Source organism: Scyliorhinus canicula, chromosome 3 (assembly GCF_902713615.1).
Source record: "Scyliorhinus canicula chromosome 3, sScyCan1.1, whole genome shotgun sequence".
Classification (NCBI taxonomy): Eukaryota; Metazoa; Chordata; class Chondrichthyes; order Carcharhiniformes; family Scyliorhinidae; genus Scyliorhinus; species Scyliorhinus canicula.
The window spans coordinates 231,188,597-231,211,052 of NC_052148.1; the positions used below are offsets into that span (position 1 = coordinate 231,188,597).

General features: G+C 43.1%; 1 protein-coding gene across 1 annotated transcript in view; it reads left to right on the plus strand.

Moving 5' to 3' along the window:
* spata5 (spermatogenesis associated 5) overlaps window positions 1–22,456 on the plus strand; it is a 536,428-nt gene that overhangs the window by 4,194 nt on the left and 509,778 nt on the right. Inside the window, exons 2-6 of the mRNA XM_038792393.1 lie at window positions 3,320–3,444; window positions 13,423–13,580; window positions 14,015–14,073; window positions 15,781–16,455; window positions 21,568–21,697. Of these exons, the coding sequence (XP_038648321.1) occupies window positions 3,320–3,444; window positions 13,423–13,580; window positions 14,015–14,073; window positions 15,781–16,455; window positions 21,568–21,697 (1,147 nt within the window). The remainder of the gene's footprint in view (window positions 1–3,319; window positions 3,445–13,422; window positions 13,581–14,014; window positions 14,074–15,780; window positions 16,456–21,567; window positions 21,698–22,456) is intronic.

A 22,456-nucleotide genomic window follows, 5' to 3' on the forward strand; every position in this document is an offset into this window, starting at 1 on the left:
GTGTTACAACCTTGATTAGAAGTGTGTGCTTTTAGCCCATTTTCCTCACGACACACCCTTGAGGGATTAGTGACAGTTGTGTCTCCTCAGTGATAGTGTCAAAGGACAAGACGTGGGTGGGTGGATGCTTCAGATTTCTTTTTAGCACTGCTGTGCTAGATGGCTCTCATCATTGAGGATGGGAATAGTTGTGGAGCCATCTCTTGCAATGGGTTGTTTAATTGTCCACCACAAGACTTCATCGCGTCAGAGTTGATGTTGAGGACTCTCGGGGCAACTGGATGTGACCAGAGTGCAGAGCTTTGATCTGTCCGTTGGTTGTGGTATCGCCCAGCTCTGTCTCTTACATACTGCTTGGCATGCAAGTAGTCCTGTGTTGTAGCTTCGCCAAGTTGATGGCTCATTTTTAGGTATTCCTGGTGTTGCTCCTGGCATGCCCTCCTTCATTAAACCTGGGCTGTTCTCTTGACTTGGTAGTAATGGTAGAATAGGGGATATGTCGGGCCATGAGGTTACAGATTGTGTTCGAGTACAATTCTGCTGCTGCCAATGCCCACACAGCACCTCATGAATTCCCAGTCTTGAGTTGCTAGATCTGCTCGAAGCCTATCCCAGTTAGCATGGTGGTAGTGCCATACAACACGATAAGAGGGTTTGAAGGAGCTTTTGTCTCCACAAGTACTGTGCATTGGCCACTCCTACAGATACTGTCATGGGCAGGTGCATCTGCAGCAAGCAGATTGGTGAGGATGAGGTCAAGTATGTTTTTCTCTCTTTTGGTTCCCTCACCACTTACTACATACCCAGTCTAGCAGCTATGTCCTTTAGGACTCAGCCAGTTTGGTCTGTGGTGGTGCTACCAAGCACCTCTTGGTGCTGGATATTGTCCCCCACCCAGAGTATATCCTTAGTTATGACCCCTAGTGCTTCCTCCAAGTGGTGTTCAACTTGGAGGACTACTGATTCATCAGCTGGGGTGCGGGTTGGGTATATGGCAACCAGCAGGATGTTTCCTTGCCTATGAAACTTCATCGCGTCCAGAGTCGATGTTGAGGACTCTCAGGGCAAGTCCCTCCCGACTGTATACCAGTGTGCTGCCATCTCTATTCGGTCTGTTTTGCCTGTGGCAAAGGACATAGTCGGGATGGTGATGGTGGTCTAGTACATTGTACGGTCTGATCCTGTGAGTATGACTATGTCAAGCTGTTGCTTGACTGGTCTGTGAGACAGCTGTCCTAATTTTGGCACAAGCCCGCAGACATCAGTAGGAGGACTTTGCAGGATCAACAAGGCTGCGTTTGCTGTTGTCCTTTCCATCTGCTTTGGTGGGATTCGAATGCGGATCCCTAGAGCATTACCCTGGGTCGATGGATTACTAGTATAGTGAAAATGCCACAACTCCTTGGGTATCTGGCACGAATTGTGCCTTATCTGCTTCCGATGATTGAAGATCAGTTGCACATTGATGGAATGAAAGCTTTTGCTGTTGATAAAAATTAGGGACTGATGCCCTGGAGCCCAGAAAACCACATGGGTGCAGTCTATTGCACCTTGCACCCTTGGGAAGCCTGCGATAGCTTCAAACCCATTGAAGGTAGCTCGGTTGCGAGATTCAGTTGAGTGCAAACCTCACAGTTAGTGATGATCCTTTCTGTAACGAGCATCCGTGACGTTTGTGTTCTGGACTGTGGGGTGCGACACAGGTTCCCTGGTACCCAAACTGAGCATAGGTGAGCTGCTTTTTGCTGAGTAAATGCTATTTGCTAGTACAGTCGATGACCCCTTCCATTACTTTGGTTGTGAATTTAAGTGGACTGATGGGATGATAATCGGCCATAATGGACTTGTTCTGGTTTTTGTTGCCAGGATACATTGGGATTATTTTCTATATTGTAGGGTGGTTGCCAGTGTTGTAGCTGTCTAGAACAGTCTAGCTTGGAGCATGGCTAGCTCTGGAGCACATCTTCTACAAGTGGGATGTTGCCAGGGCTCAGAGCCTCCTTCACCGAATGTGTTCAGCCTTTCCAGGAGTGAGTGGAATGGATGGAAAACTGGCATCTGTGATCCTGGGATCTCAGGAGGAGGCCGAGATGGATCATTCACTCAGCACTTCTGACTGAAGATGGTTGAAAATAATTCACCCTTGTCATTGAGGATGGGGATATTTGTGCAGCCTCCTCTTAGAATCCCTGCAGTGCAGAAGGAGGCCATTCAGCCCATTGAGCCTGCACTGACCATCTGAAAGAGCACTCTACCTCGGCCCGCTCCCCACCCCATCCTGATTATTGACAATCCACCTAACCTGCACACCTTTTGAACATTAAGGGGCAATTTCTTTTAGCATGGCCGACCTGCATGCCTTTGGACTGTGGGAGGAAACCGGAGCAGGCAGAGGAAACCCACGCAGACACATGGAGAGGGTGCAAACTCCACACACCCAAGGTTGGAATCGAACCCAGGTCCCTGGTACTTATCCATTACCTTTCATGACTGGAATCGATATTCTCCTGCTAAGGGAAGGTTCAGGCCGTATGTGTTTACCTGAAGTGTGAGTTACTTTGCAGGAATGCTTTGAATGTAAACTCACCCAGGTCAGCTCAATTTTGAGACCATTTCTGACTCAAATTTTCATCCTGATTTCCTCTATTTTGTAAAAATAAGGCTGTAAAGTCTATTGGAAATAAAATTAAAAATTGTCAAGCTAGCATGGTAAAGGAAGATTCCCCTTCCCAATGAACCCAATTTGAAAGTGCACACTTTATAAGTGGAAGTAACTTGGTGACACTCATTGTCATGGTTTGGGAATGACTAGTTGACTGAGATATTGAATTGCCAAAGTCCATGAAGAACAGCACATCTGGCTTTTGGTATCAAGCCTCGCATTCAACCCTCGCATTGGGAAGTAGACAATATGATCAATTTCGGGCACTTGGATAGAGGGTTAAGGGAAGGATCTCAAATCCAGCCCTTTCTGGAAAATATCTGTTCCATGTGGTGGTGAAAAGAGATGGAGGGTAATTTTGAGAGAGCAATGTGTGGCTACAGCTTTGATGTATGGACTCTGACTTGGTTGTTCAAATGATGGGATACCTTTTAAAATGGGGAGCACCTCTGCAGACCTGATGAGCTCCCACTAAACAAAACGTGGCGAGGGGGGTTTGGGAGCTGAATTGATAGAATGGTTGGAGATTGTTTTAACATAAGTTTTGGATCAGTTGGATTTCATGGCGCATAAATGATGGCATGTTGGCAAGAAGAACAAAAATAGCTATGTATCCGTTATGTAACTGGTTTCAATGATTCAATTTTGTGATTTTAGCTAATGAGAATGTGCCGAAGGCTTGCCGAAGATGTCTTGCTCAAATGGGTTTCAACAGCATAAAACTGGCAAACATCTGCATTGGCCGACCAATCCTTCTTACCAGCACTGCTGGCAGACAGGAGGTAAGTGCCAGACAAATATCATTGTGGTGTTCTTTTTAAGTCACATGCCATCCTGACTTGGACATATGTCACCATTCCTTCATCGTTACTGTGATTCCCTAACTAACACTCCTTTGAAAAAAGTCATCTCAAAGACTTCAGCCATTCAGTAATGCACCGCAATATCTTCTCGGGGCAATTTGGGGTGGGCACCAATACAGCCTTATTGGAGCTGCCCATAACCCAAGAAGTTGCAGAGGTACTTTGAGATGATGATATCCCTGTGGCATTGCTTTTCTTGCCTTTCTTGGTGATAGAAACCAGCGTGGAGGGAGGTACTGAAGAAGTAAGCTTGGTGAATTTCTGCAATGCATTCTGTAGCATCGTGGATGGTGGAGAGGCTTCTGTTATATTCCAGAAAGCCAGGTGGTGAAAGATACCACTGGACTTGATCTTTGAACACTTTTATCAGTATTTATTCACAGAAATACATACAATCTCCTCACCTACCAACCACAGTTTCCGTCTGTTCATTTTCTTTCGGGGAACAGGTAAATCCCCAACATCGTCACACAATTGACGCATTTCTTTGTTTAATTAAATAAAAATTAGAGTTTATATGTACAACCAAAATTTCAAAACAAATTAAATCACAGCCGTCCATGTTTTGTACAAAGCATTACAATGCGAGACACCCCTCCTTTAGGATCCAAAACAACTCCTTCATACGTGTGTTTCCTTTTGTAAAACCGGATTCACCCATTAAATTTTAGAGATGTCCTTTCTCTCTAGCATTTTTTGGAATCCAACAAGGCGAGCCTATAATCTTTTCTCACTCGCTTTTCGCAGAGAGCATGTCATCCCAAAATTAACAATTATTTAGATAACACTGGTATACTACCTTCAGTGCGCCAATTGTATAGAATCTCAGTTTCAATATTTGACAAACAGGGGCAGCATGTTGGGCAGTGGTTAGCACTGCTGCCTTACAAGGCCGAGGATCCGGGTTCTATTCCGGTTCCGGGTCACTGTCCGTGTGGAGTTTGCACATTCTGCCCGTGTCTGTGTGAGTCTCATCCCCACAATCCAAAGATGCGCCTGGTAGGTGAATTGGCCATGCTAAATTGCCTCTTCATTAGGAAAAAAAGGAATTGCGTACTCTAAATTTTTTTTTTAAAATTTGACAAACGGAATCCCATATCCAATCACTCTACAAGCGACAGTGTTTCAACAGATAATGTCCTTTTTATTTTCTTCGTTGCCCAAGTTAAAAGACAATATTTGTCATTGTTACTCAAAAGAAATATGAACCCAGCTTCACTAAAATATCGATCAGCAAGATGAGCATGTGAAGCACAGTTAAAAAAGATCAGATTCACTTTCTTTGTTTGACCTAAGAATGGGGGCCGCGATTCTCCGAGCCCCGCGCCGGGCCGGAGAACTGCTGCAACCGCGCCACAATGCGGTGCGGAGAAGCGACGGCAATTGGGCCGGCGCGTTTGGCGCGGCGCCAGTCACGGGCCGCTGTCTGCAGCGGGGCCGCCGAATTCTCCGGCCGGATGGGCTAAGCGGCCGCGTGGAAAAAGCAGAGTCCCTCCAGTGCCGTTCACCCCGGTCGCAGCCGGCGGCCTGTGGAGCGGGGAAAAGCGCTCCTTCACCGGGGGGGGGGGGGGGGGGGCTCCGATGGGGTCTGGCCCACATGAAACGCGACGCCGTTCACGATGGCGCAAACACTTTGTCTCCATTTTAGAGAATCGGCCCTGTTAACTTAATTAATCATTTATCCACTTAATTTCTGTAATGTTTTATTTACCCTTAAAATATTTTCCACTTTAGGGTATTTCATCATTATACTTGACTCCAAACATCAAAACTAGTAAAGGAGCCCAGGAAGTTCAACGAACCAATTAAGCGTCACAGTTGTTTGACTCCCCTACATATAACATCGCTGCTCCTTCATTGTCGCTGGGGCAACATCCTGGAACTCCCTCACGAGCAGCCCAGTGGATGTACCTCAAGGACTGTAGTGCTGAGAATCCAGGTTCGCTGCTGGCCCCGGGTCACTGTCCGTGTGGAACTTGCACATTCTCACCCCCACAACCCAAAGATGTGCAGAATAGGTGGATTGACCACACTAAGTTGCCCCTTAATTAGAAAAACATAATTGTGCTCTAAATTTATTTTAAAAATGGAATCTTTCAGGCATCATCGTTTGTAATTGCATTAAAACATTGTGGGATCTACTTTTGTTTGAAGACAGCCTTTTTTTTTAAAGCAAAATAGAAAAATATCATACCTTGGAAGCGTCATTCAGGCCATAGACACGGTTTAAAGAATTTTCCTTCTGCATTTGCTGCCCCTTTGGGAGGTTTCAGAAATACCTCTCTCTGAAATGCGATGCCCTGAAGAAGAAAAGGCGAACACCTCAAATTGCTTTCCAACCAGTGTAGGACTTTTGAAGCAGTTGTAGGAAATGTAGGAAACATGGCTGCCAATTTACACACAGCAATCATCCACAAACAACAATATTAAAATGACAGGAAAATCTGACTGTTAAACAGATTGACCTACATTTCCATGAATATGTGGCCAAAAGAGTTTAAAAGATGTAAGATGGAAGGGGCTGGTTTAGCACAGTGGGCTAAATCGGTGGCTTTTAAAGCAGACCAAGGCAGGCCTGCAGCATGGTTCAATTCCCGTACCAGCCTCCCCGAACAGGTGCCGGAATGTGGTGACTAGGGGCTTTTCACAGTAACTTCATTGAAGCCTACCTGTGACAATAAGCGATTTTCATTTCATTTTGGGGCAGCACGGTAGCATTGTGGTTAGCACAATTGCTTCACAGCTCCAGGGTACCAGGTTCGATTCCGGCTTGGGTCACTGTCTGTGCAGAATCTGCACATCCTCCCCCTGTGTGCGTGGGTTTCCTCCGGGTGCTCCGGTTTCCTCCCAGTCCAAAGATGTGCAGGTTAGGTGGATTGGCCATGATCAATTGCCCTTAGTGTCCAAAATTGCCCTTCGTGTTGGGTGGAGTTACTGGGTTATGGGGATAGGGTGGAGGTGTTGACCTTGGATAGGGTGCTCCAAATGGCCTCCTGCACTGTAAAATCTATGATAAAGATTACTTTTCCAGCTTTGGGAGAATCTACTGTAATATCTGTATCACCCAATTGCTCTTCAAAGCCCTTAACAACTAGCCTTGCTTCAGCCATGTATAAGAATGTAAGAAATAGGAGCAAGAGTAGACCATAGGACTCTGAGCCTGCGCTGCCATACATTACAACCATAGCTGATCTTCAGCCTTAGCTCTACTTTCCTGTCTACTCCCCAATCCTTTGATTCCCTGGAAGGGCAAAAATCTCTTTATCTCAGCATTAAACATATTCCGTGATGGAGCATTCACAACCCACTAGTGTAGGGAATGCCAAAGATTCACAACCCTCTGAAGAAATTTCTTTTTATCTGTCTTAAATGATTGGCCCCTCATCCTTAGACTGTTCTATTGTAGTAAACCAGGGTGTTGTGAAGAATGCTATCAGGGGAGGGCTACATGTGTTTGATGGTGGCAGAATTTCCCAGCCAGGAGAATCAACCTTTCCTTGTTGTAATAACTCCACCAAGGCTAGGCTATGAACAAAGGTTTATTCCAGTAACGAAAGGAAGCCGCTGCCGCAACATACAAAGCTTGAGTCTCAGCCCAGGACCATCGGGAACACTGGTCCAGGTCTTGGCTCCAGGTTTTAAAGTCCCGCTGGTCGGTCCCCATTGGGCGAGCCCCTGCCCGCTAAATAAAGGAACTTTAATTCCACGAACTCCACCGAAAGATCAATCGACGATTCCCTAGGGGCATCATTACACCTGTCTAACCTGTTAAGTCCCTTCAGAATTGTACATATTTCATTGGGATCAGCTCTCATTCTTATAAATTCCAGAGAGACGAGACCCTGTTTACTCTTCCTGTCATCAGAGAACAGTCCCTTCATTCTAGGAGCCAATCTGGTGAACTGGCAATGCAAATAGTTCCTTCCTTTAATATGGAGACCAAAACCACAAATAGTGTCTCAGCTGTAGTCTCATCAAAGCCCTTAGAATTGGAGCAAAGCTTCCTAATTCTTGTACTCCCATTCCCTTGCATTAAAGGTCAACATGCTATTTGCCTTCCTAATTGCTTGCAGTATCTGGAGCTACATATGTTCCTTGTGTGGGTACACTCAATTCTCATGCCTTTTAAACAACCTTCTGCTTTTCTATTACTACTACTAAGGTGAATGACCTCACAATCCCCATGTTATACTCCGACTGCCACCTTTTAAAATTTTTTAAAAATTTTCCTCCTTTTTCACATTTTCATCAAATAATCAGCATTTAACAAATACAATGGCAATCCCGTGGCCAACAATCCCTTTATCCTACCAGCCCCCAACATTTTGAATACAAAATACCAAAGAAAACAAATCGGGAATCCACCGTCAACCCATACATAATCACCAATAATTTATACATTCCAAATCCCGATGTCATCTAATTCTTGAAAATGCATAATAAACAAAGCCCATGAGCTGTAGAACCCTTCCACCCCCCCCCCCCACCCACACACACAGCGTTCACAAACATTCTTCACCCCCTCGAGAGTCGGCTCACCCTCGTTCTTGTGAGGTGCGCCCTATACAGTTGAAGGTGGTGTATCAGCCCCAACCTCGCATATGAAGTTGAGGCAGTCGTCCTCCAGAGCACCTCACATCACAACCTCCTCCATACCCTCCCCCACTCTTCCTCCCACTTTGCCTTAATCCCCTCCAGCGATACCTTATCTTCCCCAGAATCACCCATAAACCACCGACACCACCCCCTTCTCCATTCTCCCTGTTGCCAGTACCTTTTCCAACAGTGCGGGGCTGGCGCCACTGGAAAGCTCTGTACCTCCTTCCTCGCAAAATCTCGGACCTGCATATAAACATCTCTCCCAGACCCAACCCATATTTCTCCCTCAGCTCCTCCAGCCTCGCAAACCGGCCCTCCAGCAACAAATCCTTTAATACCCTAACTCTCCTCTCCTCCCATCTCCCAAAACTCCCATCCCAGACTGCCACCTTGTTACCCACTTATGTAACCTATCTATAGCTCTGCAGCCACTTATGTCCTCTCCACCTCCACCTACCCTTGAATGGCATTTGCAAGCAGCGTCATTTTCAGTACAAATCCACCTATCTGACAAAGCTGGTTGACCTTTACCTGATAACTCGGAATAAGCTCCTTCAAATCTTTTCCCTCTAATTCCCTTTATTTCGCCTCTCTTATTAGTTTATTGGCAGCCACCAAAACATCACGGTTATGAGAAATGCTGCTTCTGATTCTGTCGTGAGACTGTTCTATGGCCTTTATTTCATTTTCTAATCTACTCGAGCTATGGCTTCTACTTCACTTGCTTCAATTGCTTGGGCTACTACTGTGAGATCACCCTCTTATAGTATTGGAGACTCTTTTTCTGAGATGTGATTGTTTTCTGATGCAAGAGCCACTTCCGAACAAACCATCAGTATGGGACAAAAACAGAAACGGCAGAATTTATAACCCTTGACAAGTAGGGTGCACAAATTAATTATGCAACTTTTAAGACAATGTGTTAATTTTTTTCAAGGCCTAGCTCTTATCACCTGATACCATTGTTACTTGTTTAACACACTGGTTAGAAACATCAGGTTTATTAAGGGGACACCGTAATATCCTGACGAGGTAAAATACAGATCTGTTGAATTTACAAAAACAGTTGCCTCCTCAGTGGTTAGCACTGTTGCCTCACAGCGCCAGGGACCCGGGCTTGTTCACGACCTCGGGTGACTGTGTGGAGTTTGCATATTCTTCCTGTGTCTGCCTAGGTTTCCTCTGAGTGCTCCAAGATCCTCCCACAGTCCAAAGATATTCAGGTTATGTAGATTGGCTATGCTAAATTGCCCCTAAGTGGGGTTACAGGGATAAAGTGGGGGATTGGGCCCGGGTAGGATGATCTATCAGAGGGTCGGTCCAGACTCGATGGGCTGAATGGCCTCCTTCTGCACTGTAGGGATTCTATGCTCCATATCAATTTTCATTTGTCTTTTTCATAGAAGGTTTACTCAAAAGCATAGACACCTCACTGGAAACTACACCAGTACTTACAAAATGGCTTACTACTGTTATTTTACGCAGAGGCATTTTGCTGTAAGGCAGAAGTGCTAACCACTGTGCCACCATTGAATACTTAAATGGTTGTTTTAGACAGCAGTGGCGATGGGCCCATATCTCATAAAATCCCCATGACCCCACCTAACCTGAACATCTTTGGGCCTGAAGGGCCTTTTCTGTGCTGTAGACTTCTATGACAGTATTCATTTGCCTACGAATGCAATTCTGACTTTGTCTTCTGCAGCAATAGCCAGAACTATTAAAATGCTTTCATCCTCATTCTGCCTGTCTATAATCCTTCAATGGTATTGCAGCTTTTACCTGGCTTATTTTGAAATTTGGCAATCACTGAGGCTTCAAATCTTTGCATTACCACAGAATACCTCATTTGTTTCATGAAAGATTGTTTTCCCAAGGAAAATTTAACGGCAACAGACATTTGATCTATCAGGGTTTCCTGGGAGCCAAACTATAAAATAAAAGCAAATAAAATACAAAGTGCTGGATATCTGAAATAAAAACAGAATGTACTGGAAATACTTGGCTGGTATGGCAATGGAGGGCGGGCGGGAGAGAATTTCCGTCCTATTTAGCACGGGCGAAAATCACATTATGGTTGGTAACTGGCGAGAGAGCCATAACTAGATTTGTTCCGGGGAGATCTCCGAATAGACCTTCCCTGTCCCCTGCTGGTGACCTGGTGATGTAATCAGCCGTGAACTTGATGAACTTCAATTTGAATAGAGCATACAGATGAGAAGGAGGCCATTCTACCCATCGAGTCTGCACCGACCCACTTAAGCCCTCACTTCCACCCTATCCCTGTAACCCAACAACCCCACCTAACATTTTTGGTCACTAAGGGCAATTTATCATGGCCAATCCACCTAACCAGCACATCTTTGGACTATGGGAGGAAACTGGAGTACCCGGAGGAAACCCACGCATACACTGGGAGAACGTGCAGACTCCACACAGACAGTGACCCAGCAGGGAATTGAACCTGGGACCCTGGCGCCGTGAAGCCACAGTGCTAGCCACTTGTGCTACCATTCTGCACCATAACCCCACCTAACCTGAACATCTTTGGACCCGAATAGATTAACATCTTTATAAATGGCATAACGCCATATCTTCCAGGGACATCGATGGTCTGGCGCGCCCCCCCCCCCCCCCCCCCCCCAAAATTACTGGCATAATGTTATGCCGGTGGGAATCACCACTGCTCTCCAGCAGTCGGAGGTGCGGAGGACAGTGTATCCCCTGGCTGTTCTGGGGCATGGCAGAGAGCGGGTCCTCCAGGAAACCCCATGGCAGGGTAGTTCCCACTATGTGGGGATGCGGGCGATGGTGGTGGAGGAGGGTTGTCACTGAAGCCCCATGCCGGCAATGGTGGTGGGGCCCTTCACTTTCACATTGAGAACTGGGTGCCTTTCCTTATCTACAGCCAGGCTCGCGAGCTCTTGTGGCCCCACCCCCTTGCTTTTTTTGGGGCAAAGTGTCAGCAGATCTGGAGAGAACATGACTGTTTCCCTCGGTAGAAACATGCTGGTTCTCAGTCAGAACCTGACACACTTTGCCATTTCTTGGGACAATTCCACTCATGGAGAGAGAACCCAAGTTAAAATTTCAATTCGAATCTGGCTCTTAGAACTGAAGGAAGGTAAAAATATGGGATTTATGCTGTTGAAATAGGGGCAGGGAGGAAGAACAAAAGGGAAATTTGGGGATCGGGTTGGTGGGATGGCGGGGTGGGGGAAGAGATTAAGTGACAAAGATGTCTTGGAATAAAAGGGTGATACTGGTTGTAAAGAAGTGAAGAATTCGTCCAGAATTCATGTGAATGGCAGAATAATGAACAGCTTTGTCTGAAAGCAACAACATACAAAACAAGATTCAGACTGGCAGTTGACAGATAAAACAGAATCAAAATGAAGGACAGAGTTCATGGTCTGAAATTGTTGAACTTAATGTTCAGTCCAGAAGGCTCTTGTGTCTAATTGGAAGACAATTTGTTGTTCCTTGTGCTTAAGCTGAGCTTCACTGGAACAATGCAGCAAGACGAGGACAGAAATATGAGGGTGAGAGCAAAGTGGTATACACCTTGGAATACAGTAGACTAAATTGAAAGAAGTACAAGTAAATTGCTGCTTTACCTGGAAGGAGTGGTTGGGACCTTGGATATTGACGAGAGAGAGGAGGTAAAAGGGCAGGTGTTGTTACACCTGCGGTTGCAAGGGAAGATGACATGGGAAGGGGGACGAGGTGTTGGGAATCATTGAGTCGGAAACCAGGGTGTTGTGAGGAATGCTATCAGGGAAGGGGAACATGTGTTTGATGGTGGCAGAACTGGCAGAGTTTTTGAATGTCGAAGCTGATGGGGTGGAAAGTGAAGACAGGGAGAACCCTATTATTCTCTGTGACCATGTTATATTTCAGAAGGCCAGGAGATGAAAGATAGCACAGGGCCAATCTTTAAACAAAAAGCTTTATTTATAGAGATACATATGGCTCTGTTCCTTTTCATAAGGAGACAACAAATTCCTAATGAATGCCCCCCCACGTAAATACAATGAACAACTTTGTGGGGTTGAACTAATCCTCATGTTGTACCCAACCATCCCCATAACCTTGTTTCCAGTCAGTGGTGACCCTGTAAGAGGGGATTAGCAATGGACATGCATTTGAAAGTTCACAAACTGGCTGGCCTCACTCTTGTTGAGACCAGACATTTGTGTGTGATGTGTGTTGCCGATGTTCATTCTTCAAGACTTGTCAAAGCCTAACATGAACTTGCTATTCTCAGAGACATTGTGAATGCAGTTGCAAATTGTGAAGGTGCAAACAAAATTCCTGCTCTGAACCTGTGATGGAAGGCAAGTTACTCATGAGATATTTGAAAGTGATGTGCCAAGATGCTTCTTTGGGCAACTCTCCTATGTCTGTGTTGGTTGACCTTGGGTAACCACAACCATTCTTTGTAATTGCATGTCACACCATTGATGGTAATAATTTGAAGTGATAACATTAATATTATAAAAATGTATTGGTTTTATTGCTTTACTTATAATATATTAGTATCCATAATCCACCTAACCTGCACATATTTGACTGTGGGAGGAAATCGGAACACTCGGCGGAAACCCACACCGACAGGAGTTGTAAGTGCAAACTCCACACACAGTTACACAAGGCCAGAAATCGGGGTGCCTAAATCTAATTGCGGACAACACCAGCACAGGACAGATTGTTCTTGTAGTTGCTGTTGCACCAATATTGGTTTGAGACATAATACGATTTGCATCCAAAAAATAACAGACAGCAAAAGGTCTACCCAACGTCTTGCATGCAATTGTGATCTATTCTGTATCACAATACATAGTCTTTCTATCTTACCCGGACACTATACAATTTTCTGGGAGAGGTGAAAACTCAAATTAAAAACCCAGACCAATTAAAGAAACAAAACTGGAAAATTCCACTCGATCCCCTTAGGCAATTTAAATTTGTCCAGGAGTCCACTCAGTACTGGATTCTTGTACTCGATGGTTTCCACCCTAACCAGCAATGGCTGAACTCTGATTTTAAGGAATTCAGTGAATCAACATTTACTGTAGGAGCTTGCAACGTGTTTCACAGCTCCAATACTCTATAGGAAAAGAACTACTTCCTCACATCTAACGTACATCTGTCTTTCCCTGGTCCTCCCTTTGTAGTGCCATACTACAGGGTGATATACAGTATATTATAATGCTTGTTATGACTCAATAGGTATAGTTGCTTCAGTATGCAAACCTTCTAGGTTCCAGGCTCACAATTGTTTATTTTCTTTGGTAGGTGTGCACAGCATGGCCTGTGCCAAGTTTCCCCGGGAGTAAGATAGGGTTAAATGGAGTCACCCAGAAGAATTTGAAGGTCAAGGTGAACGATGCAATTACTATCCAGCCACTGCGTGGTCCAGTATTAGAGGCAGAGGAATTATATGTGGCTTTGAGGTTTGTATTCAAGTGTCAAGATGCTTAAAGTACAATAGTTGGGTGTAAACCAAAAATCTCTTGCTCGCGTTCTAAGATTACATATTTTTCAACATGTTGGTAATATTGACGCTAAATAATTATTCTAGAATATGCCTTTGGATTGCTGGTGGGGCACTTAATGCTTGCTAAAATCACAATTTTTATTAAATTATAGCAGGAGCTATATTCTATCCTGTAGAAATGTCAGGTGATGGTTTAGTTGAAGGATGAAGTGTCTGCAGCCATTAATAAAATAGCACCTAAATAACAATAGTCGTAGTCAAGTAATTTTTAACTTGTTTTCTTGATGACCCTTTGATGTTTTGTGGCCTATTAATTGAAATGATTCCCATTTGTGCTAGCATACTAATTGAACCATTTTGAACTATAACAATTGTCCTGTTCATTTGTAGAGATCAAGGTGATTCCTTCAAGACCGAAGAACTATCTGACTTCTTGCTAAGGAATATGGGTAAGAACATTTAATCGGTGGATACAATCTTTGTACTTAAATATGCATTTTGAATGTTACACTTCAATATTTATCTCTAAACTTAGATCATCTCTGCCACCTCATGTGACAATTTTTCTATTTTTCAGACCAACCAATGAATGAGTGTACTAGATAGTGTTGCTCTGTTTATCTGGTTCTAAATATGGCGATCAATATGGTCACCTTGCTTAATCCTGATTATGTTTGCTCTAGAGTTGCCAGGTATCTTTCGATACCGCCACAAGGTTCAAACCCAAATACCGATCAAAGAACCAATGCACCAGTTAGTTAGTTCGAAGTCAATACGATTTATTTACATACTCAGTAATATCTACTCATGCACAAATACCACAAACGAAACGATCTCTAATGCTAATGCCTATACTTAACTTCGGGTGCCCACTCAGTCAGAGGAACAATGGCCTTTGTACGGATCAGAGGCTGTTGGGTGCGAAGGTATACAGGAGAACAGCTAAGGTCGTCCATCTGTTGGCGAGCGTTGACCTTGGACTTACTTGCTTCTGGTGCAGCTGGTGGACGGGTCTCTCCGCTTCGAGAGCCGAGTCCAAGAGAGCGATTCTCTATCGGGGGCTTCTTCTTATACCCAAAGGGGGCTTCCCGCGCTTTTGGGCGGGCCTTGAACTTGGCCCCAATTAATTGGACCGCATCTTGATCACTGGTATTGATCTCGACCAATAAAGGGGTGGGTGCCCTGATAGCTGGGTGTGTCTTTGGTGGCCGTTGGCCTTGCTTTGTTTGTGTCTTTCTGGCGCCGGGGTGTCTGCTATAGTATCGGTTACTTGAATGTTAGTCCTTTGTTCCCGGAGATGGGCCATCAATATGCTAATTGACCTGCAGTTTCAGTCTCGTCTGGGAGTTGCCTTCTCAATACGCATCCAGGCTCTGTGCCTGCCTACTTTCTTAGCATTGTCCATGTTTCCCAATAGTCTTTGCAAACATCCATTTTGTATTCTGGAAGTGGCCATCCCAGATGGCTACAATAGTGCTACATTATGGACAGTTTAATGCTTACATGATAGATTATTCAGTTCCTTGACTATCAGACTTCATTCCATGTTAAGCCCTTACAGTCAACAAAGCGAGGAAACTTATCTATTGGCTGAGATTTGAACATGGATCCCAGAGACACGAGATTGATATGCACAACATAGTGCTCCATATAAAATTAGTTTATGAAGAGAAAATGCTGGAAATATATGACAGGCCCAATAATATCTAAATGATAAAAGAAAGGATAATATTATTGGCATTTCAAGCCTCTCATTTTTACTTCAGAATTGCATTCTTTAAATCTGTCCTCTCTCTCTCTCTCTCTACCCAACTATTAGTGTTTTAATTATCATAGTCTTTTAAAATTTTCTTGTGGCTAACATCGTACATTAGTAGTACCAATTTGAGTTTTCAATGAGACCCCATGAAATGTAACAAAAATAATGAAGTATTTCACAATATAATTATGAATCTAAACCAGGGGTATAACGAGGCTAGCTGATGCCAAGGTAGTGATTTATTCCAGTATAATTTAGTCATGTGTGCAAAAATTATCAAATGGAAAAATATCATTTGTACAGGTATGTACACAAATTTCTGCAAGTAGACAAGACCGTTTTGAATATTTATTGCCAATTTTGAGTATCTTACTTTGACTTCTGTTTTTTTGCATAGATGGGAAGATAGTGTTACCTGGCAACTTCTTGAACCTTGTATATTATGGTCGAACTTTTCACTTGTTAGTGAGGAAGATAAAAGGAGTGGATGGTGCAGTGTTGGAGATACCAGCCAATATCACATTTGGTAATGTGCAAGTGAATGCGGAATCCTTGCTTGACAAATCAGTGCATGAGAACACTGAAATGGATTTGTCCACACATTTCAGCAGTTTGGCCTTAGATGTTACTCAGAACAGAGGGATCATCGCTACTTCTGAATCACTTTCTTCTCCAATGGATTCTCACCGTATATCAACCTGCATTAGTACTGTAGACTGTGAGGAATTACCAGAAGCTCACAATGGTGTAACATGTTCTTCTGTAAGCAACAGTGAAAATGTTGAAATGTCTGAATCTGCTCAGGAAAAAGAAGACGAGTGTGATCCTCCAACGAAGGACGTCACCTTGCTGCCCGTCAATTGCCTGAAAAGTAACAGAGATACATTTTACCACATTTCTTTACTCACTCAAATCAAGTTCATGCAGGAACAAAGCAATGATGAGGCAGGGAAGCAAGAACGGAAGTCCAAAGTCACTTACGATATGATTGGAGGTCTGGACAGTCAGCTGAAGATGATTCGTGAAATTATTGAATTACCTTTGAAACAACCACAACTGTTCAAATCTTATGGTATGACATTTCAAAATATGACTAGAGTTTAGCTGTTGGTTTGATTTGATAAAAATAAGTAATTGTTTTGTGTTCCTTCATTGGCAGCTTGAATTGTGATTCTACTTAAAGCAAATCTGCTTCAAATTGATTGATCTTTTTATAATTAATTTGAATGTTTTAGTAGCTTTTGAAAGCTAGTCTGAAGCTAAGCACCTAACAAGTGATAGATGCATGTTCTCCCCGTGAGTGTTTGGGTTTCCTCCGGGTTCTCCGGTTTCTTCCCACAGTCCAAAGATGTGCAGGTTAGGTTGATTGGCCATGCTGAATTTCCCTTAGTGTCAAAAATTGTCCTTAGTGTTGGGTGGGATTACTGGGTTATGGGGATAGGGTGGAGGTGAGTAGGGTGCTCTTTCCAAGAGCCGGTGCAGATTCGATGGGCCGAATGGCTTCCTTCTGCACTGTAAATTCTATGAATCTAAGATATACTGCAACTAGAAATCCAATCATTCATGCGCAAAGCATGGAACTGAGCAACACTAATCCTTATTTTAAAAAAGCACTAGTGATCAAGGTTTAATTAGGGCATTGGGTTGGATATTAAGCAAACAGATGCCTAAAACTACTATTGATAATCATTTCAAGCTGAGTATCACTCTTACCCTCCTTCCACTTGTCTACTACATAAGAGACACTTTTGACGTAGATTGAACCAGGTAGGTTAGAATTTAATTTCTGGTTTGTACTTGGCTAAATTCAATTGGTCTCGGTGCACTGGTTCAGGCGAGGATTGATAATCTACAGCTGCTTGTCATTCAGCAGGAAAATTAACAGATGTGAACACTGGGAGAAGACAGAATTAGGAGTGCACTGTGCCCATTGTTAAATAGTCTATGGGCACACTCTGCCTCTCTCCACGGACTGGAGGGGGCGAAAACGTAATTTTTAATTGTGTTTTACACTCCTGTAATCCATGTTTTCATGTTCATTCTGACAAGCTGAAGAGGCTGCAGAACCCCCCCATCCGCAGTCTGATATTGTTTCATGAGCTACCTGTGAGACCAATTATTATCGTGTCTCACATATGTCTGACCTGGAAAGTGTTGTGATTAGTTGGCATGAAAATGTGCTAGAATGCCAGTTTTCTTTTAAAAACCTCTTTAAGATAACTTTTTAAAGATGTCAAAGCTTCATTGAGCCCAAGTTAAGCCTGTCAGACCTCTTTGTTTTGAAAATGCTGGAGCATTCAGTATTCTATGTTACTTTAATCATTATTAGCTTAAAACATTCTGGCACTGATTGATCCTTTTGTAATAAATTTGAAGTCTTGACTAAGCAGATAACATTTGGGGGCATATTCGCTCTTAATAAATAAACCAGTGTCTGAATGCTACCTCATGTTTGATTCTTGTTTTACGTATTTTTAAATTAATAATTTCAGTTAAGTAATTTTAGTCACGGAAATATGTGTGCTGGTACATTTTGTCTCAAATCCTGTTCACTTGTCACCCCTGTGTTCGTTTATCTACATTGACTCCTGATTAAACAATGCCGCTGTTACAATTGTTGTAAATCCCTCCATGGCCTCCCCTTACCCCCATCTCTCGAACCCCTTCCAAGCCTAACAGACCCCTGACAGCTAGGCCAAGGTGGCACACTTGCGTTGTTAAGAATCCAGAAGTTTGGACTAATGAGCCACAGAAATTAGTTCAACTCCAACTTCAGAAAGCTGGGAAATTTAATAATTAGATAAGGAATAAAAAGCTAGCATTAATAATCGTGCTCATTAAAATACTGTATTGTCGTAAAACCCCATCTAGTACACTCTTATTCCTAGGAGAGGGATATCTGCTTGGTTTGAAGTATTTCTAACTCCCTAGCCACAGCAATGTGGGTTTGCTGCCCTCTGAAATATCCCTATGGGCAATAAATGCTGGCCTTATGAGTCGCATCCACTGCCCATCAAAAATATATCTATGCTTCTGAAAATTTGACCACGTGTGTAAATCACTTCTCCAGTGACAATCATTTCTTTAGCTTCGTAGGCCCTAAGTACTGGAATTCCTTCCCAAAACTCCATTGCTCCTGTAGCTCACTTTCCTCCTTTAAGACACTTATTAAAACCTGCCCCTTTTACCAAACTTTAGTCATCTGCCCTGACATCTCATCATGGGGTTCAGTGTCAAATTTGTTTGATAATGCTCCTGTGAAGCACCTTGAGATGTTTTATTCTGTAAAAGGTGCTTGTATAAATGAGTTGTTATTGTAAATTAGTGTCTACTTGGGCATTTTCCAATCTTCTTGCTTTATTTTGTTTGTTTTGAGAGATATGTCGGGTCAGTGGGTTAACACTGCTATATGCTTTTGCGTTTGATAGTGTAACCATTTTGGTAGCCATGGCTGTGAATTTTATATTTGAACATCACCCATTACTTGTCATTAATGATTACTACATATAAAGATAATTTGGGACTTTGAACTATTTGGTTACCTTTTTTATTAGCTTGGTTGTCAAAATCTTGGATTCTTGCATTCGTTAAATGGTGCTGGATGATGTAATGTTGTAAATCTTTCTGTTGTATTGCAAACTTTTATCTCCAACTCAAAGTTTTGTAGAATTCTACAGTAAATAATTATTGAGCCAACTTTGGATTTGGATTTTATTACATAGAATTTACAGGCCGAAGCAGACCTTTGTTCCCAGGTCCATGCTAGTATTTGTGTTCTACATGAGCTCTCCCACCATTCTTCATCGAACTTTTCAGCAGTGCCTCATTTCCCTCTTGTTATATGAAGACTTGAGCTATGCAAGTCCAGTCTATCTGAAGCTCTGGACCAGTTTAACATAACCTTTCTACTTTTCAATTATATCCACCCCAAAATGAACTCCAGTGCTTTGTTTTGACTGTTTAAATATGCTTCCTTAGAGATGTATCCGCTCCGGCCTTGCTTATTAATTGATATAGACATTGTAACTGCTTGGTCTTCATTTTGTGACACAAAAGTAGTTTAAAGTTGGAAAAAATCCAAGTGGTTCACTGCACAAAGAATTAAAATTCTCACTTGCAATAATTCTTGTAACTGTATTCAGGATGTGGGGCTGCACATCATTAAGTATGCAATTTTCAAAGAGCTGTGTTATCCAGTAAATGATCTAGTCTAAATGATATCCAGTCCAAAGATGTGCAGGTTAGGTGCATTGGCCATGCTAAATTGCCTCTTGGTGTCCAAAGATGTGCAGGTTATGGGGATAGGGCAGGGGAGTGAGCCTAGGTAGGATGCTCTTTCAGAGGATTGGTGCAGACTCGATGGACCGAATGGCCTCCTTCAGCACAATAGGAATCCCTTTGATTCTTAATGGACATTAGGTACAACTAATTAATTGCCGTCTATTTCAATAGAGTGATGTAGAACAGAAATCTCTACTGTCAGTAAAACTCGCTAGACAGCCCATGGTGAATCACTTCGTGAAAGACTAAAGTTGGGAGCAATTAACATTTATCTTGGGGATTATTTAATGTTTGCGTTTAACACTGCCTGAAGATCTGAGGCTGGATTCTCCGTTGTGAGTTCGCCCTGCTAGCAAGGACAGAGAATTTGGCTGTGCTGTTCGCTGACGGGATTCTCTGTTCCCGCTGCTTGTCAGTGGAATTTCCCTTTAAAACCACCCCACGGCACAGGGGAACCCCGGACTGGGGTGCACTGCCTGCTTTCTTGCTTGATTTTATATTGGATAAGTAACTTTTGAACACAGCATAAACATTTGTAAGTATTTTCACTACCACATGGTGTTCCATTTCTGTTGAATAGAATGTGCAGCATCGAAACAGGCCATTGTTAGTTTTACAGATTTTTTCAGTGGAGAACATGAATTAGTAAGCTTCAGAGTACGACTGTATAGAATTCAGAGCACATTTCTGATATCCACAACAAGATAATTTTTTGATCTGAGCTCTGATTAACATTCTGAAGTATGTACAACAGAGACTGAAATTTTCTCAGTGGAGAAGAAAAAACCTGTCCCAGTCAACTCGTGCTTCCTAATGACTAACCTTGAGCATCATTATCTGATGGATAGGAGCAGGGCACCCACTTATTGTCTTGCATATGGTTTGGTGGTAATGCTCCCCTAAAAAGAATATTTTTTTTTTAAAAAGAGGACTTTCCACAAAGACTCTGAGTAAAAACACTGCCAAGTATGCAGCTAAGCCATGCAAGGTTCAATTAGCCTCAGCACCCTGGCAAAGGCTAAACTAACAAAGTCAGTGCTGAAGTTCCTGATTTGGAAGATACAAATATGTGACTGGGGAAGGGCAGGATGGAGCGTTGCTGTGACACTTCTACAGTTGAACAACCTGTTGACATCCATGGTCTGTGCTCATGCATGAGAAGTGGCCAGTTAGTTTTGATATTGGAGAATTGTTGGTAATCAAATAATTCTATTTCAATAGCAGTTACCAAGTTCAGGGCAGGAAAAACAATTGTGAAGAGGAATTGTCACTTTCAGGTGCCAACTTATCAAGTGGCGCAACTGGACGATGTAATAACTATACGTTTTCTTGACCTTGCTGCATGACATACTCATGAGAGTTGGGAAAGGAAGGAGAATGTAACAGCACAGGGACCGGTGGCCTAGTGGTTAGCACAACCGCCTTACGGCGCCGAGGTCCCAGGTTCGATCCCGGCTCTGGGTCACTGTCCGTGTGGAGTTTGCACATTCTACCCGTGTCTGCGTGTGTTTCACCCCCACAACCCAAAAATGTGCAGAGTAGGTGGATTGGCCACGCTAAATTGCCCCTTAATTGGAAAAAATAATTGGGTAATCTAAATTTATATTTAAAAAAATATTCATGTTGATGCTCCACACAAATCTCCTCCTCGGCTCGTCTCAGATCAAACCGCACATCAGTATAGCTTTCCATTCCTATCTTCCTCATGTACTTCTCTTTAAATGCATCTCTGGTATTCACCTTAAACAATCCATGCGGGAACAAGTTCTACGTTTTCACCACATTGAGGAAAGAAATTTCTCTTGAATTAAAAAGATTGACGGTAGAAAAAAGGTTTTAGTGGAAGCAACATTTGGAGATGCTGCCCTTTTCATTGCTGTGCACTTTCTTTGTTATGATTTAGGAATTATACCCCCTCGAGGAATTTTGCTGTTCGGTCCTCCTGGCACTGGGAAAACTCTGATTGCCAGGGCTGTGGCTAATGAAGTTGGAGCTCACATTTCTATCATCAATGGACCTGAAATTATGAGCAAGTAAGTTAAATGATGTATCATGGTGTGATTGTGTTCAAAGTATAGTAAGTCAGTAAGCAAACTGTCCAAGATAGGTAACAAGAACTTGTATTTATATAGTGCTTTTAACATAATAAATTGTCTCAAGACAAGAGTCTTCAGAGGCATTATAAAACAAAATACACCACCAAACCCCAAGGAGAAATTCAAACAGATGATAAAATGCTTGGTCAAAGAGGCAGGTTTTAAAGAATATCTTTAAGGAGGAAAGTGAATGGAAAGGCAGAGGGGTGTAAGGAGCGAATTCTAGACCTTGGGCCCGAGGCAGCTGAAGGCAATGGTGGAGCACTTGAAATTAGCGATGCTCAAGAGGCCATAAAAGAGTGCAGATATCCCGGGGTTGTCGAGCTGGGTGAGATTGTAGAGATAGGGAAAGGGAGGCTAAGTAGGGATTTGAAAAAGAGGATGCAAATTGTTTAAAGTTATTGTTTAATAGGGAGCCAATGTACATCAATAAGAACAGGGATGATGAGTGAGTGGCATTTGGTGTGAGTTAGAACAGGAGCAGTAGAGTTTTGGATGACCTCAGGTTTACAGAGGATTGATTATGGGAGGCCAGCCAGGTGTGTGTTGGAATAATCCAAATCCAAAAGACATAATTAAGGGTTGCAGCAGCAAATTAGCTGAGGTAAGGTGGAGATGGGAGTAGTTACAGATATAAAAATTGCACTCTTAATGACAGCATGGATATCTGGTCGACCACTTATCTTGGAGTCAAAT